The 15,406-nt window shown below is 65.9% G+C and overlaps 1 protein-coding gene across 3 annotated transcripts in view; it reads right to left on the bottom strand.

Moving 5' to 3' along the window:
- SBNO2 (strawberry notch homolog 2) overlaps nt 1–15,009 on the bottom strand; it is a 47,037-nt gene extending 32,028 nt beyond the window's left edge. For 2 of the 3 annotated variants that reach the window (XM_080824434.1, XM_080824436.1), the window contains exons 1-2: nt 14,900–15,009; nt 2,993–3,184 (exon numbers count right to left, since the gene is read on the bottom strand). In XM_080824434.1, the coding sequence (XP_080680560.1) occupies nt 2,993–3,112 (120 nt within the window). In that variant the 5' untranslated portion in view covers nt 3,113–3,184; nt 14,900–15,009. Of the gene's footprint in view, nt 1–2,992; nt 3,185–3,564; nt 3,661–14,899 lie in introns of those variants that run through there. The other variant, XM_080824435.1, reaches the window with a different exon arrangement.
- Between the last annotated feature and the right edge of the window lie 397 nt (nt 15,010–15,406).

The following is a 15,406-nucleotide window of genomic DNA, read 5'->3' as shown; positions in this document are numbered from 1 at the left end:
TCACAATCTCAGAGTCCTGGGGTCGAGCCCCACGTCAGGCTCCATGCTCAGCGAGGCATCTGCTGGGGACTCTCTCGCCCTCTCCCGACGCCCCTCCCCATGTGCTCACACACTCTCTCTCTCAATAAATAAGATCTTTACAAAACAAAAAAAATCAGGGGCACCCGGGGGTGGGGCACAGTTGGTTGAACGACTGCCTTCAGCTCAGGTCATGGAGTCCTGGGATCGAGCTCAGCAGGGAATCCGCGTCGCCCTCTGCCCTTCCCCCTCGCATCCTCTCTCTCTCTCTCTCTGTCTCTCTCTCCCATTCTCTCTCAAATAAATAAATAAAATCTTTTTTAAAAAAGCAATTTTTAGAGTAAATATTGCACGGGACATACACATTAAGATATCCTTTGTTTGTGTGAAACTTAACGTTCGTTACATGTCTGTGTTCTCAGTTGCTCAATCAGGCCACCCTTAGTGACAGTGACAGTCCTGGGGGTAGGTCCCCTCCTCCAGGGCTTGGTTCGGCCCAGACAGGATGGAGGGGAGGGGAGGAGTGCTGAGCGTCCCAGCCGCAGAGACAGGCCGTGCACACATCCAGCGGCAGCATGGGCTGGACCCAGTGTGGCCGGGGAAGGTGCCCTCACGGCTGGAGGCCTGCAGGGACAGGCTCCAGAGACACCCTGGGCGGGCCAGCCCAGCCCCACCGAGCACCATGGAGAGCGCTCTGCCGAGCTCCGCCAGTTCTGACGGCTGGAGGGGGCTGGCTCCGCGAGGCACTTGCCTCCCCCTGGTCCACATCGCAGCCCCAGCCGGTCCCTCCACGCCTGCTTCTGAGCATGGCTGGTCCCGGGCTGTCCAAGGAGCACCGGCACCCTAGCCACCGTCCCAGGTCACCATAAAGGGGCCATGGCAGCAGCAGGATCCCTGTGGTACTGCCCCATCCTCTGCGGCCCTACCCGGGTCTCCTTCTGCCCTAGGAGTCCTGATTCGGAAGGACCCCCGTCCCAGCCTCATCCGCAAGGGGGAAACACAAGGGTGGTATTTATGCGGCAGGGAACTGGAATCACCCCAAAAGTCCAATAGTAGGGAAACAATTAAGCAAACTATGGGATGCTGACAAGCAGGAACCCCGTAGCACTATTAGGAATGACGAGCGCACACTCCAAGACTAGACTACAGAACCGGGCAACACCAAGCCCCAGGACACACATACTCACAGGCCCGGGCCAGATGGCCCACGGGAACAGGAAGGCCTGGGGCACAACGGCGCGGACAGAGGTTCAGAGGGAGGTAGGGGACATGGAAGGTCAGAGGACGTGTGGACACAGCTCTACCAGGAAGGGGAGAGAGAGGAGGCGCACAGCGGCGTCTGGGGCCCTGGCCAGAGGTGCTGGCCACCGGCTGAGGGCGCGGACGTGGCATCTTCAGTGGTAATGCAGATGGGGAGGTCTGCCCTCCCCAGACTGCTGTGGCTCACGCCAGTAACTGTGTAGGTCAGGCCTGTGACGTTAGGTTACCGGTGGGCACACCAAGACAGACAGAACTCTGGGTCCACACCACCCAGTTGCTTTTCAATGTTCCGATTACGGATCTGGGACACCCCCCGATGGTTCTGGGCATTTGACCCTGAGCAGTGCCTGACCCCAGTGGCCCACTTCCCGGCTCCTCTGAAATCCAAGCTTGATTCTCCCTCTCTCCTGCTACCTGGCCTCCTCCCAGCCCTAAGCCAGCAGGACGGAGGGGAAGGAACCAGCTGACACTTTCCTGAAGGAGCGCCCCATGGCAGCCCCAGCCAGCCCTCCGCCCCCGGCCTGACAGCTCGAGTCTCCCTGCTGAGAAAGTCTGCTCTTCTACGGGAGAAAGAACCCTGGTTCTGCCCCAGAAAAGGGAGGCTCCAGGCCTGACTTGCTGCAGAATTCTGGACCCTGCGTACACTCGGCCATTGAGCAGGCCGGGCTGGAACCTACGTGCCTTTAACCACAGTTGGCGAAGCCCGGGAGTAGCAGCGACGCCCTTCTGTGTGCGCGCGGGTAGAACCTGGAGTTCCAGCCAGACGGGGAGCATTACTCAGCCCTGAGAAGAAACGAGCCCTCGAGCCCCGCAGAGACTGGAGGGACCTCAGCAGCGCATCCCTGAGCGAGAGCAGCCGGGCCGAGAAGGCCACACGCCGTGGGGCTCTGAGTCTGGGGTGTTCTGGAAAAGCCAGGGCTGTGGAGGCCGGGGTGCGGGAGGGTGACAGCGCAGAGCCCGGAGGACCGGGAGCTACTCTGTGCCACGTTGTGATGGTGGCTCGGTGTCCGTGACGTTCGTCCGAACCCACAGGGTGTGCAGTACCAACCGTGAGCCCTGGTGTCACCTGCGGCCTGTCGTTCATCATGTCCCCGTGTTGGTCTATCAGTCGTAACAACTCAGTGTGATCATTAACGCAATGTGTTAACAATGCAGAAAGCGGGGTATGTGGAAACTCTGTGCTCCATTTTCCTATAAATCTACAACTGCTTAAGACATAAACGTTGGGGGATGCCTGGGTGGCTCAGTCGGTCCAACTCTTGATTTCGGTGCAGGTCATGATCCCAGAGTCACCGGATGGAGCCCCACGCTCAGCAGGGGCTCTGCCTGAGGTTCTCTCTTCCTCCCCCTCTGCCCCTCCCCCCATCTCTCTCTCAAATAAACCCTAAAAGACGTAAGGTCCATTACATCGAAAATAAAAAACCTCAAAATAATATGTTGCGGAGGTCGCAGCCCTTGTTCTGCCGGTGAGGACAACACCCCAGGCCTGAACGTCTTCCTAAGGGCCAGTCCTGACCTTGGCGAAACCAACCCAGTGGCTCATGTCTGAGAAACCTGGGGGCAGCGGGGCACCCCTAAGGGTCCTCCCTGGAAAGTGGGGGCTGGGACATCTGCTCGAGGCCCAGGCAGGGATGGCCACAGCTGCAGCCCTAGGAGCAGCGTGTCCCTCCCCACCCCTGCGCCCAGGCTGACACTGGGGGGGGGCCAGACTCACCTGGACGCCGGGCCCGCACAGCGGGGTCTGCAGGGGGGGCGGGCTGTAGAGGGTGCCACCCGCCGGAGGGGGCTCACGTTGCGGAAGCTCCCCGTCCATGGCGGGCCCCACCGCCAGCATCGGGGGGCTCCGCGACCCAGGCCGCGGGCGCGTCTATCTGGGCTTCTTGCTCCGCGGCGGCGGCATCACGACCTGGGGAGAGAGAGGGCACATCCCGAGGTCACCGTTGAGGCCCAACAGGTGAGGGCACAGCCCAAGGGATAAGGGAGAGTGGGCTGAGGGGCGGCCAGGTCAGGTGGGCACAGAGCAGGTGGGCTCAGCACAGCCAGCCACGCCTTTGGAGTAGAGGGTGGGCGCGGAGGCTCCCCTGACCGCGCAGTGTTGGGGCGCCCCTCCCCAGGGGCCGTGCCAGGGTGGGAGGGGACCTCTACCCCCAGTGCAGCCTGAGCACGCTCGAGCAGCCCCTTGGGCTGGGCTCCGACCCCGTGCTCCAAGTACTCAGGAGGCCCCAACCACAACCCGACAGCACCCCCCGCGGACACCGGGACCGGACTCTTGACCGCAGGGCCCACCTCGGCAGCAAGTGCAACCCAGCGGGGCTCCCGGCCACACGGAGCAGCGCCTGGGTCAGAACGAAGACGAGCTCTGGGACAGACCTCCAGGATGGCGGCAGCCCTTCCAGTGTGGCCGGGCTGCCCCACCGCGCTCCCCACCGCTGTCCACATGACCATCGAGGGCTGCCTGGCCCACCAAATAACAAGTAACTCAGTCCCAGGGGGGCTGCTCCTGCCACCCACGAAGAGAGCCCCGGGCCCTGGTGTGAGCAACAAGCCTCAGCCCATCCCATGGGCCCAGCTCTGTGACCTGGCACGTCTGAGGCTGGGAGTCAAAGTCCAACCCGGCCAGCACCTCCAAGCTGAGCGCCAGCCCTGTCCCTCTGCCGCCAGACTGGGCTCGCAGGAGCGTCTCTGGGGGAGTCGGGGCCAAGCTGAGCCAGGAAGGGGCACAGACACACAGCTTCCCCACCGAGAACGGTCCTGTTCTAGAAGGCAGGCAGAGCAGGCGCACAAAATGCCACCGGGGCTGACTACAGAGGCACAGGGCTTCCCACCCGATTTCCATCTGCCCCGTGGCCTGTGCCCTAGGCTCCCCTGGTCCCCACCCACCGCCACTGGGAGCCCAGACCCTAGGCTGGCCCTGGAGCTCCTCAGGCCGGCAGTGGCTGAGGACATTAATCACCGAGGGAGGCAGGAAGGGGAGGCAGCTGCCGCTCCCGGCCAAGCCCTGGATGAAGAAATCCTCGGGACTTCCAGTAATCACTGTCCGCACTCGGGCAGCTTATGCAATCCCTCAGGGGGCGGGGAGGGGCTGCCTTTACCCCGAGCTCCTGGCCAGCAAAGGGGCCCGCAGGCCTGAGCTCCAGCAGAGGGATGCGTCTGGGCCCCAAGGACCTGCCGCTGCCCGGCTCGGCTATGCGGGCTCACGGGCTCACGGGCTCACGGGCTCACGGGCTCACCCCTGCTGCCAGGACGGCACTTCCCCCAGCCTCGGAGGCCCTGGCCTGCCCCGGCCTGTCCTTGTGCCCTCCCGGCTCCTGCAGGCCGGGACCCGGTGGGACACAGCCTTAGAAGCCAAGAGTGGAAAGTCCTGAGGTCTTCCTGGATGAACACACAGTGAGCGGTGATTCAGGGTCTTGGCCGTTCCTTTTAAAGATTCTGGGGTCATGCAGATGGGGTCAAAACCCAGCTCAGCCTCCTAACAATGGATTATTGTCTGACAACGCAGGGGCACCTTAGCTCCTCTGAGCCCCAGATTTGCTCATCAGGAGAAATGGGTTGTGTGGAGATCCGTGGCCAAGGCTGGCCGGGCACTCAGCAGAGCACAAGGCTGCGGCGACCCAGTGACCACTCCCTTCCCTGAGGCCCCAGAAATCTCCTGGATTTGGGGGACCCCCCCCTTGAGGGGGCTCTGCTCCCAGCACCTGGGACAGAGGCAGGCAGGAATGACCTTTATCCAACAGAGAAAGCTCACGTAGCTGACCACAGGTGCTGGCCGGCTGGCCCTCGTCCCCGGGGTTCGACTGCCGCCCCTTCAGCAGCAGGTGCTCGCGCACGCCCCCCGCAAGACCGCCCGGTAAGCCCTGTCCACGCCCCGCCTGCCACAGCTTCCCTCTCTTGGCGGCCACGTCCTGGAGTGAAGCCGAACCCCTTCCCACAAGCAGGCTCCTTCCAGGCTCTGCGGCTACAGAGCCCTGGGCTACTCCATTAGAAAGCACCACCAGAGGCCAGGGAGCATGGGGGTTATCACGAGCAGCTTCCCCGGAACCCTCGGAGAGATGAAAATACTTGTCCGCACAAAACCTGTACACACATGTCCACAGCGGCAGGGGTCACAACAGCCACAGAACACCCAGCGTCCATGAAAGGGTGAGAGGACACATACAACGTGGCCTGTCCGCCCACGGGCATGGGATCGGCTCCAGCAGGAGTGAGGCGCCCATGCGCTGCCCCAGGGACCGACCCCGAGCCCACGACGCTCAGGGAGGGAACCAGACACAGAAGGGCACAGGGTGTGAGTCCACGCATGTGACACGCCCACACCAAGCTCCTCCAGGGACAGGAAGGACCTCATGGGGGCCAACAGCCACGTGATAGGTGATGGGGACAGGGCTAGCTTTCGGGCTGATGGAATGTTCTGGAATTAGGTAGTGGTGCTATTTGTACAATATTAGGAACATAGTGAAAGACATTGAATCGTACACTTCAAAAGACCAAATTTTATATTCCACTAATCTCACACCACACCCACCACCACCTCATCCCCCCGGAAGCCACCCTACAGAGCCCCCTTCCTCCAACACCCATCCAATGTCACCTCTCACCACCCCAGAGCCTCTACAGGCTCAGGCTTCCTGTCCCCCCGACCCCCCAAGGCACTGGGCCAGCCCCTCTTCTGCGCACCCTCAGGACGCCACCTGTCCTAGCCCCCTGCTTTCCCGCCTCGGCTGACCTCCCCTACTTCCCACTCCCCAGTGCTGCCCGCAGAACCCTGCCCGGGCCCCCGAGCCCGGTCCCTGGGAGGCGCCAGCTGCTTTAGGACCAGCCCCGGTGGGCACCAGGTGGGCTCTCCGGGCACGGAGGGACGTAACCCAGACAACGCGGGGCTGGCTCAGAGCTCAGCACCCTAGCGGGCCCGGGGTCTGTTTTTAGAACACCCCATGACAGGTGAAGCGTGGGTGCCCACACAGGCCCGTGCTTCACGATCGTGGTTTACGTTCCCACAATTTCCTTTTGAGATCGGGTTTTCAAATGAGTCACTGTAAAACGAAAAGAGCAGGGACTCGGTGGCCCAGACAAGACAACGGGGCAGTGCAGTGCGGGAAGAGGCCATGGCCTGGGATAGGCTGACCCCGACACGCCCCCAGCCGGCAGGCACCTGCAGGCACCCAGCCTCTCTGCTGACCCCCTCAGCTGTCACCCAAGCTCTGCTGGCTCAGCCCCCCACACACTCTGAGCAGGCTGTCCCGACCGCGCTGACCGCCCGGACCGCAGGCCCACCATGGCTCACTCCCTCATCTATACCCCAGCAGGCCAGGATCAGGCCGCCCCCGAAACCGTGTCTCTGGGCAGCTGGGACTTGCTGGCCTCCCCCTGGGCACGAGATGACAGCCTTTCTGGCCCACCTTCCACCTGGCTCTGAGGGAAGGTCCTGGGATCCAAGGATGGGGCGGTGGTTGGGGGGCAGACATGGTGAGACAGCCGCGTGCCATGGGGACAGGCACTGGAGCCATGCAGCCGCACGCGAGGAGCACCCGGAGCCCCGGGAGCTCGAGAGGCAGGAGGGACCCTCCCCTGGAGCCCCCGGAGGGAGCCCGGCCCTGCCACACCTTGAGCTCAGGTTTATGGGCTCTGGGACTGGGGACAACAAAGTTCTGTGGTTCAAGAGGCCCAGAGTGTGGTCAGTTGTTAAGCACCCCCCGCCCCGCCCCGGGACACTAGGCCTGGAGGAGGAAGCAAACCCCAGCTGGAGCCGCCCCAACCCTCAGCCCAGAGCCCTGCAAGCCCTGGGGGCTGGGAGCACTGCCGACCCGGAGCTCCAGGCCAGGCTGGCACCGAGCGTGCGACCTCGGACTTCTACAGAGTTCGCGGGACGCATCTGGAATGCAGAGGCTCTGGGATGCCAAAGACAGGCAGGGGCCCTGGCCCCCGTGCACAGCTCAGGCAGGGCAGGAAGGGGGACGAGAAGGATAAGGTGGGTGCACCCAGAATCCCCATTTCGGAGCACAGCCGTCCAAGAGTTGGAGTTCCAGCTCTGTTCTCGACTCAGTGAACGGTGGCCTGCAGGACCCCAGAGCGCACCCCGCAGACCCGCGGCCCAGGAGCCGGGTCTCAACCGATGGGGCTCCTGCAAAACCTCCCGTGCTCCTGGGACACGGAGGAAGAGCCATCCTGGGGACAGGCATGGGGCGGGGGGGAGGCCCCACATTTCCTCCGCACCAGACACCTCAGCCCTGGCCTGGCTCGGTCAACACGTGGCTAAACACAAGACCAGTAAGCTGACTGGGAGCAGAGGTGGCCCTGGCAGGAGGACCGCCACACAGCCTGTCACCCGAGCCTGACCCCCGAGAGCAGAAGCGGCAGAGCTCGACCGTGTGGGGGTCGCACGTGGGACACGGCACGCCACCGCAGGGACAGGCACGTGCCTACGACAGACCCCGGCACCGCCAAGCTCGCAGCAGGTGCTCGCGCTCTCCTCACACGCAGCGGACGGCGGCCCCTGGGAGAAACTGCACGCGGAGAAGCACAGCACCGGACGACGATGAGCCCCGGGAATACACAGACACTCTGGGACTGGGTTCTGGAGACTGATGTGGGCTTGCCTCTGGCTCGCTGCCTGCCTCTGCTGGCCGTGGGCCCGCGGACCCATCCCCTGGTCCAGGAGAGACCAGCTCCCTCGGGGCAGCCGCGGTGACAGCCCCGTGACGGGAGAGGCGAAGGGACTGCCTGACGGCCCTACAGGGAGCCAGGTGCTCGGGCACGCCGCACCTGAGTGTACAGGACATGCCAGAGGCGAGCAGCCCTAGGGGGCCAGTCGCTGTCCTCCCCCACCAGCCCTACGGGCACGGCTTCGGGGGCACACAGTCCCTTCATAGCCTCCCCCCCCCGCCAAGGGCCCAGAGGGAATGGGGACCAGAACATGGAGCTTCCTCAGTCACAGCTGAGGGCATCTGAGCCTGGATCTCGGGGGTCCCCGGGGCCCACCCACCTCCTGATTTAGTTCAGCCTTATCGGGGAGAGGCATGCGGTTCGCCAAGGGGCGGCACGACCCGCGTGCTCCAGCACCCGCCAGCCCGCCCTCAGCGGCCCAGACCCTTAAACCTCTGTCCACGCCGACGCTGCCTGCAAGCACTGAGCACCTTCCACGTGGCTACTTCTGGGAAGTGTCTCCTCGGTCTTGTGTTCACTCGCGGTTTTTAAAAGGCCTTATATACACCGAGCTTGTGGTCTCCTCTGACACCCACGTCTTCTTCCCCGGAGCACGTTTAGGCCAAATCCCACTGGCCCCAGACTTCCTGGCCCACTGACACCGGTGTGCCCTACTCTGGCCACCTACACAGAGGGCGGCCTGTCCCCCCAGGGCTCGCCGCCCTCCCTGCTTGCTCTCGGGCTGCTTCAGGCTGCCTGGCAGGCCACGCCTCTCTGCCCAGCCCCAGAGAGCCCCGAGCAGCACAGGGGCTCCTGCCACCCACGGCTGGGTCCCGTGAGTCCCAGGTGAGCGGCCTGGCCAGTCAGCACCCCCCTCAGCCCCCTCTAGTCCCACCTGGCGCCAAGAACCTCACAGGGACCCTTGCCCAAACACCAGCTCCTGGTGTCCTGCAGGAGGGGAAGGCCCCTCGGAGCTCCGGGCTGGCCTTGGGCACAGCACCCGTGCTCGACGGTCTCCCGTGCTCCATCCCCGGGGAACACCCGCACCGGGCTGGACGCCGTGCCCACTGCTGGGAAGAGGCGGGAGGCCCCTGCCTCGCGGCAGCAGGCACCCGGAGACCTGCGAACAGAGCCGGGAACTGTTTCCGCTTCTCCCGTGGCCAACGGCCCCGCCTGAGCAGCCCGCGCGGCTGCCCTCGACTGCCTCACGCCCCACAGGACAGGGGTTCAGGCTGGCTCGCCGCCCTCGCCCTGGGCCTCATGGGGCCTGGGCTTCACACTGGGTGCTCTGCGGAGACTCCCCGGCAAGCCCGCGCAGCCGTCAGCAGGACAGGAGGCCCGTGTCCCCGTCACCGGCCGCAGACACGGAGGCCCACTCAGGCTTCGAGTCTCTCGCTCCCCTTCGGCCTCCAGTGGAGAGAGTTCTCTGCTTCGGAGGGCGTGTGAGGATGCTGGGGCCCGAGGGCATCCGGGGTCACCCCCGTCTCAGGGGCCTTGAGGGCCCTGCTCTCTGGGACCTTCACGGAGCCACGGAACTCGGCGCGCAGCTCGTAAGCGGACGGGAGGGTGGCGAGGCCGCCCCTGCCTCCCCCACGGTCACGGGGTCTGTGGAACAGAAGCCCCCAGCAAGCCCTTCTCGGGGGAGCTTCCCCAAGGCCTCAGAGAGGTGGGGAGGGGCCCCGCTGGGGTAACACAGCCTCTACTATGCAGGAATGCGGCCCAGGGTGTCAGACGGACTGGTCCTCCAAGAGAAGTGGCAGGCCTAGGTTTGGGGGTGCCAGTCCTGACTTCTCCAAGGCGGCAATCCAGCATCACGTCCGCACCCTCCCTGTACGCGGCGCCTTCCTCCAGGTTCCACAGTGCTGGCCCTGGACAACCTAGAACCCCCACCCACCAGCCCGTGACAACCTAGAACCCTTCCCACAGCTGTCCCTGACAGCCCCCGCCAGCGACCAACCTCAAAACAGTGGGAGCTCCTGGATGGCTGGAGTCTGATGAAAACCCCCTGAAAATGCCCTGGCTGGCTCATGTTTGCCCGAATGACACCGGGAGAGGCTCCAACAGCCCGTGCTGCGGCAAGCGCCAAGCTCAGAACCTCACTGGGACCAGGCGGGGGGGGGGGGATCCTCCGTGCCCACTCCACAGCTTCCAGGCCGAGTGGCCAAGGAGGACACTCCAGACACCCGGAGCCATCCCAGTGAGTACCGTGACCCGTGCAGCCCCTGTGCAAACCCAGCCACAAACAGGTCCGGATGCCCGGGGAGCCCCAGCAGGGGAGACGAGGGTCTGAGCCGGCCAACGAGCCCACCTTCCCAGCTCCATGCCCGACGCGGGCACGCGTGGCGCCAGGGCCGGAGCCAGGGCGGCCCTCCCTCAGTCTGCCCCACGTGCCAAGGAAGATGCCGGCTCCGCTGGCTGGACTCCGGCTGCGGGTTGGAGGCAGGACACCGGCCACTCCCAGCACCCCTGGGCCATCCGGGGGCCAGGGATGGTGGCCCCACCTGGTGAGTCAGGACCATAAAAGTTTACGGCCCGCTGCAGCCCTGTGGCCAGACCCAGCCCTTCCTCCTGCCGTCCCAGCACCCTATGTCAGCAGCCTCTGACCCTCTGGGCTTGGACTCCAAGGAGACGGATCACCTGCCTTCCAGAACATGGCACACGTGGCTCTTGAAACGCAGCAGACCTCGGAACGAGGGCAAGGAAGGCCTCTTTCAGTTTCACTCGGGGATTTGTTCCTGAGGTGACAGAGGCCAATCCAGACAGGGTGTCTGGGTGCCGGCTCAGAGCCACCCGCAAGGAGCACACAGCATCCACGGCAGCTGGCAGCCCACGGAGCCCATCCCGGGAGGCGTGGAGACCCCGGGAACTGTGTGCCCCGAGGGCTGGCGGGTGAGCCAGCCCTTCCCCGTGGACAGTGGAGGCTCCCCTGCTGCGGGGCTCCAGGAGCAGGACCCGCAGGAGCAGGTGCCTGAGACACAGAGACACGCCCCGAGTGCCCAGGGATGCACCGAGGCCAAACGCTTCCCCCATCACACAGCAGGGGCCGCATAAATGCCCCTCCCTGACAGGCGCCTCGTGGCTTCCCTCGGCCTCGTGCCCACCCAGCACGCGTGGACAGCACGGGGTGGGCACCCCTGCAGCTGCCCGAGGAGGACCTACAGTGAACGGATGAGCTTAGGTAGGACCGTTTGGCATCATTCCTCTCCCGCAGTCACCTGGCCTTCTGGGGCGGGGGGGGGTCCTCAGGCAATCAGGGCCGACCTGAGGCACCCCGACACCAGAAGTCAAAAAGCCCCCAGGACTACGTCTCACAGGCCCCCCTCCACGTCCACCCATGGCGGTGGCTGGAGACAGAGCTGGAGTTTGGTGAGGGGCGCCCAGCCGTCACACACGTGACAGAGGATGGCACGTCCTCTGTCGCCGCAGGCCAGAAGATGTCCGACAGCCTTCCAGTGCCTGGATGAGGGAGCAGCAGGGGCCCAGGCTCAGGGCTCACCCCCAGGCCGCAAAACACAGGCATCTGAGCGGCAAGGACAGGCCCCGCCTCTTTTAAAAACGCTTTCTTGTTCTGGGGAAGGCACAATTCACAAGCCATACACGTCACACGTTTAGGTACACAACTCTGCAGTTTTTGGAACATTCACAGAGTTGTGCAACCGTCATCTCCGTCTAGCGCCACAACATTCCGTCAGCCCAAGGCAGCCCCGTCCCCATCAGCCGTCACTCCCCCAGCCCCCGGCCCCCCGCGAGCCCCCTCCCCGCCTGTGGAGGAGCCTGGTCTGGGCGTGTCACACACGTGGACTCACACCCCGTGGGGCCTTCCGTGTCTGGTTCCCTCCCTACTTGTCGAGTCTTGAGGTCTGTCCACATGACAGCACGTAAGCAAACGACCAGCCTATCTCTGCCTCCCCTGGGGGCTGGCAAGCTGTGACGGGGCCCGAGCACCAGAAACGCAGTCTTCACCCTCACCCGTCACCTGCCTAGCAGCAAGGGAAGCAGGGGCCTTGAGGGCCTGCTGTCACCAAGGGCAGGAAGATGAAGCAGACTGCACAGCAGGAGTGGGGGGGGCCGTCCCCAGGGGCAGGGAGTGGGGTCCGCTCAGCCGGGAGAACTCGAGGCTGCGTGCAGGTCTGGGCAGAACAGGGCAGGACACAGCCGGGCCAGAGCGATCCGGGTGACCCCACTGTCTGGCTCCCTGGGGCTCTGCTGTACCCAGCCCTCCCTGCCGATCCAGCACACAGCCCCTGGCTGCGGGAGCGGTGGCTGACACACACCAAGCCTGTGCATGACAAGTTCCACACACGTGATGCACACTCTCTCGTGTGCACATGACATGTATGCACAAAGGCACGCAGCACAAGAGAGCACAACACGAGCACGCAGGCGAGAGCAGACAGACACGCACACACGTGTTCACGTGCCACATGCCCCCCACACTCACGGGGATGCCCGCCCGAGCGGGTGCACACGTGCGTGTACACATGCGCTTGCACACACATGTCCACACGTGGACACCCCGGGGCTGCCTCCCCACTCCACACTCAGCCCCGCAGTGTTCACACATTTAGGTGACGTCTGCCCCCACCACCCGCCACCAGCACCAGACCACAAGCAGATCCCCACCCCTGCCCCGCCTCCCTAAAGGCCTCTTATCCAGAGAAGGCCATCCTGGGAGGGAGGCGGCCTCTGGGGACTGGACACAGTTGCCTCTTTATTCCCAGCCAAGCTCACTGGGTCAGCGTTTCCGGCCTGGCCCTTGCTGGAGGGGCCTCTGACACTTTGCTAGGACTAAGCTGGGTCAGCCCGAGCTGGTCCTGCCCCAGTGGAGGCCATGCCCGCAGGGTGTGGGGAGCCGGCCTTGGTGTCCCCCCAGGCCCGAGCAGTGACTGAACCAAGGTCGCGCAGCTGGAAAGCGCCGGCCCTGGGCTGTCTGCCTGCACATGGCACACGGCTCCACCCCGGCCCCGGCTTCGAAGGCACCACCACTTCTGCAGGACAGGCTCTCCTGGAAATCTCGTCCCCCCAGCCCTCTGCCAAAACACAGATGTCCCCACAACACACACACACACACACACACACCAGCAGGTGCTGGCTGGGGCAGGTGTGAACAGATGTCTGCTCAGATCCTCCGAGTTCAACAAACGCGCCCTCCCGCCCTCCGAAATCCCCAGCACGCCTCCCCCTACCCCCCATGGCGGCCCGTCCCACGTCAGTGCCCTGCACTTGCAGGGCTCCTCGGGGGTCTGCCGGGTGCCTGACGGCATCTTCCCCACCACCCGGGGCCCTGGGGCCACTCGCCTGCCCTGCTTTCCTGGCCCGCCCACCCAGGGCCCAGATTTCATGGTCCCTGCTCCCTCTGAGGACTCCACAGGTGGATGTCCTGGGGGACTGTGGTCCAGAGCAGAAAGCTCTGAGCGGCCAACACCCACCTCTGGGGCCTCCCCCGGGGAAATGCAGGGGGCTCCGGGTGAGAAAAACGCCACAGCCGGGCCAGGGGGCCCAGGGTCTCAGCCTCAAAGACGGAGACACGCAGCCGCCCTGCTCACAAGCGCCCCCCACAGCCAGGCGGGCGGGGAAGGGTGAAGAGCAGGGCCGGCTGGAGCCCCGCAGGGCCCCGCCGGTAGAAGGGCCAGGCCTCCCACCCAACCGAGACGCCCTCAAACGGCCTCCGGGGTATCATGCTGCTGACAGGTGGCCATCTTTCCTGGGGGGGTCCGCGGCCCCCGGGGCCCCAGCCTCCTCGAGGCTTTCCCAGGTGTCGACAGGGAAGACCCAGCACGCCGGGCAGCAGCTCCAGCCGGTGCAATGCCAGCCCCCACGCCACACCATGAAATCACGCCCCCAAACCGCCCGCGGTCTTCACCGCGGCCGGCTTCGGGGCTGCGAGGCGCACAAACACATGGCACCCACCGAGCCCGGCCAGGCGCTGGACAGGCAGGAAGGACATTCAGAGCAGGCGGGACTCACGTCCATTCTGGGAAGCAGAAGCCGGGGGTGCCCCGACACACTTTTCACAGACTTTCTTCCTTTCCTGACCATTAGTAACGTTACGCAGACAGACTCCCGCCGCCTCCCGGGAGGGCCCGCCTGGCCGTCCACACCCCTGCGCTCTGACTCCAGACCCAGCACCTCGCACCGCAGGGATGGGGGCAGGGAGGCTGGCATCACCGTCCCACCCACCCCCCCAGGCTGCCCTCCGCATCTCTGCCCCCTCCCCACCCCCCCGTCCTCGGGGCTCCCACGCAGGCACAAGGCTCCGCGGACTCGGCCCAGAGCCGGCCGCCCCCACGCCAAAGCCGCGGGGACCAGAGGGTCTGCCCCTCCCGGAGCGCGGCGAGCGGCAGCCCGGGCCCCCGAGCCCGGAGAGGAGGAAAGGGCAGGAGTCGCCGCGGGCCCGGGGTCAGGAGCCGCCGGAAAGGAAGGGGCTGGGGCCCCGGAGGAAGAGGCCACCAGAAGGGAGGGGTGGGGGCCCCGAGAAGTGCAGGGGCAAGGGGCCCCGAAGGAGTCGCGCTCGGGGGCCACCAGAAGGGAGGGGTGGGGGAGTCGCCGTGACGACGCCCTCCACGGGGGGCACCGAACGCGGAGGGAGGGAAGGGGTGGGAGCGCGCCGCGCCGGGGGTCCGGGCGCAGGCGGGGCGGGGCGGGCGGGGCGGCGGGGGTCCCCGAGGAGGGCGAGCGCGGGGCTCCCGGCCGAGCGCGCGCCCCGGGCTCCCGGCGGAGGGCGGGGTCGGAGGGGGTCGCACAGGAGGGCGGGGCCAGGGCTCGCGGCGGAGGGCGGGGTCGGGGGGTCGCCGGGGAAGGCGGGGACACGCCGCCGCGCTCCCTCCGCCGCGCTCCCTCCGCGGCGGCCCCGGAACCCCGGCACCCCCGGCCCGGGGCGCGGGCGGCCGCGGCTGGCCGGGGCCCGAGCGGCTGGGGGCGAGCGGCTTGGGCCGGGCGGGAGCGGCGGAGTCGCAGCGAGCGTCGGACCGACGCGCCTCACCTCCGACCTGGGTCCGGCCGGGCGCGGAGCCCGCGGCGCCTCCGTCTCTCCGAGCTTCGCCTCAGCCGCGCTCACTTCCGGGTTTCGGGCGCCATCTTGGGGGCCCCACTCACTTCCGGTCATGCCGCGGGGCGGGGCCTCTGGTGGGCGGGGCCTCTGGTGGGCGGGGCGGGGCGGGGCGGGGCGGGGTCCCAGGGCTGCCGGAGGCCCTGACGCCTCCCTGACGGGTTCGCGTCCCACCCCGCCCGCTTCTGTCGGGACCGTAGCGCGTCGCTTCCTTGCGGGCCTCAGTTTCCTCCTTTGCGAACGTGGAGATCGAGCTGAATCGCGCCGCCTCCGGGCCCACCCCACCCCGCACTCTCGCGCCGGAACTTTAAGCCGCTGGGTTTCTCCCGTAACCCAGATCTTGGCTCTGAAGCCCGCACCCCAGATGCGCCCCCGAAGCCCTCCGAGACGGCCCCGGCCCGCCGCGCTCTCTCCCTCCCCACCAGTAGTTGTCTGCTTATT

This window comes from Martes martes, assembly GCF_963455335.1.
Source record: "Martes martes genome assembly, chromosome: 1".
Lineage (NCBI taxonomy): Eukaryota > Metazoa > Chordata > Mammalia > Carnivora > Mustelidae > Martes > Martes martes.
The sequence above is the reverse complement of the archived record's forward strand: the minus strand, read 5'-3'. Positions and strand labels throughout refer to the sequence as shown.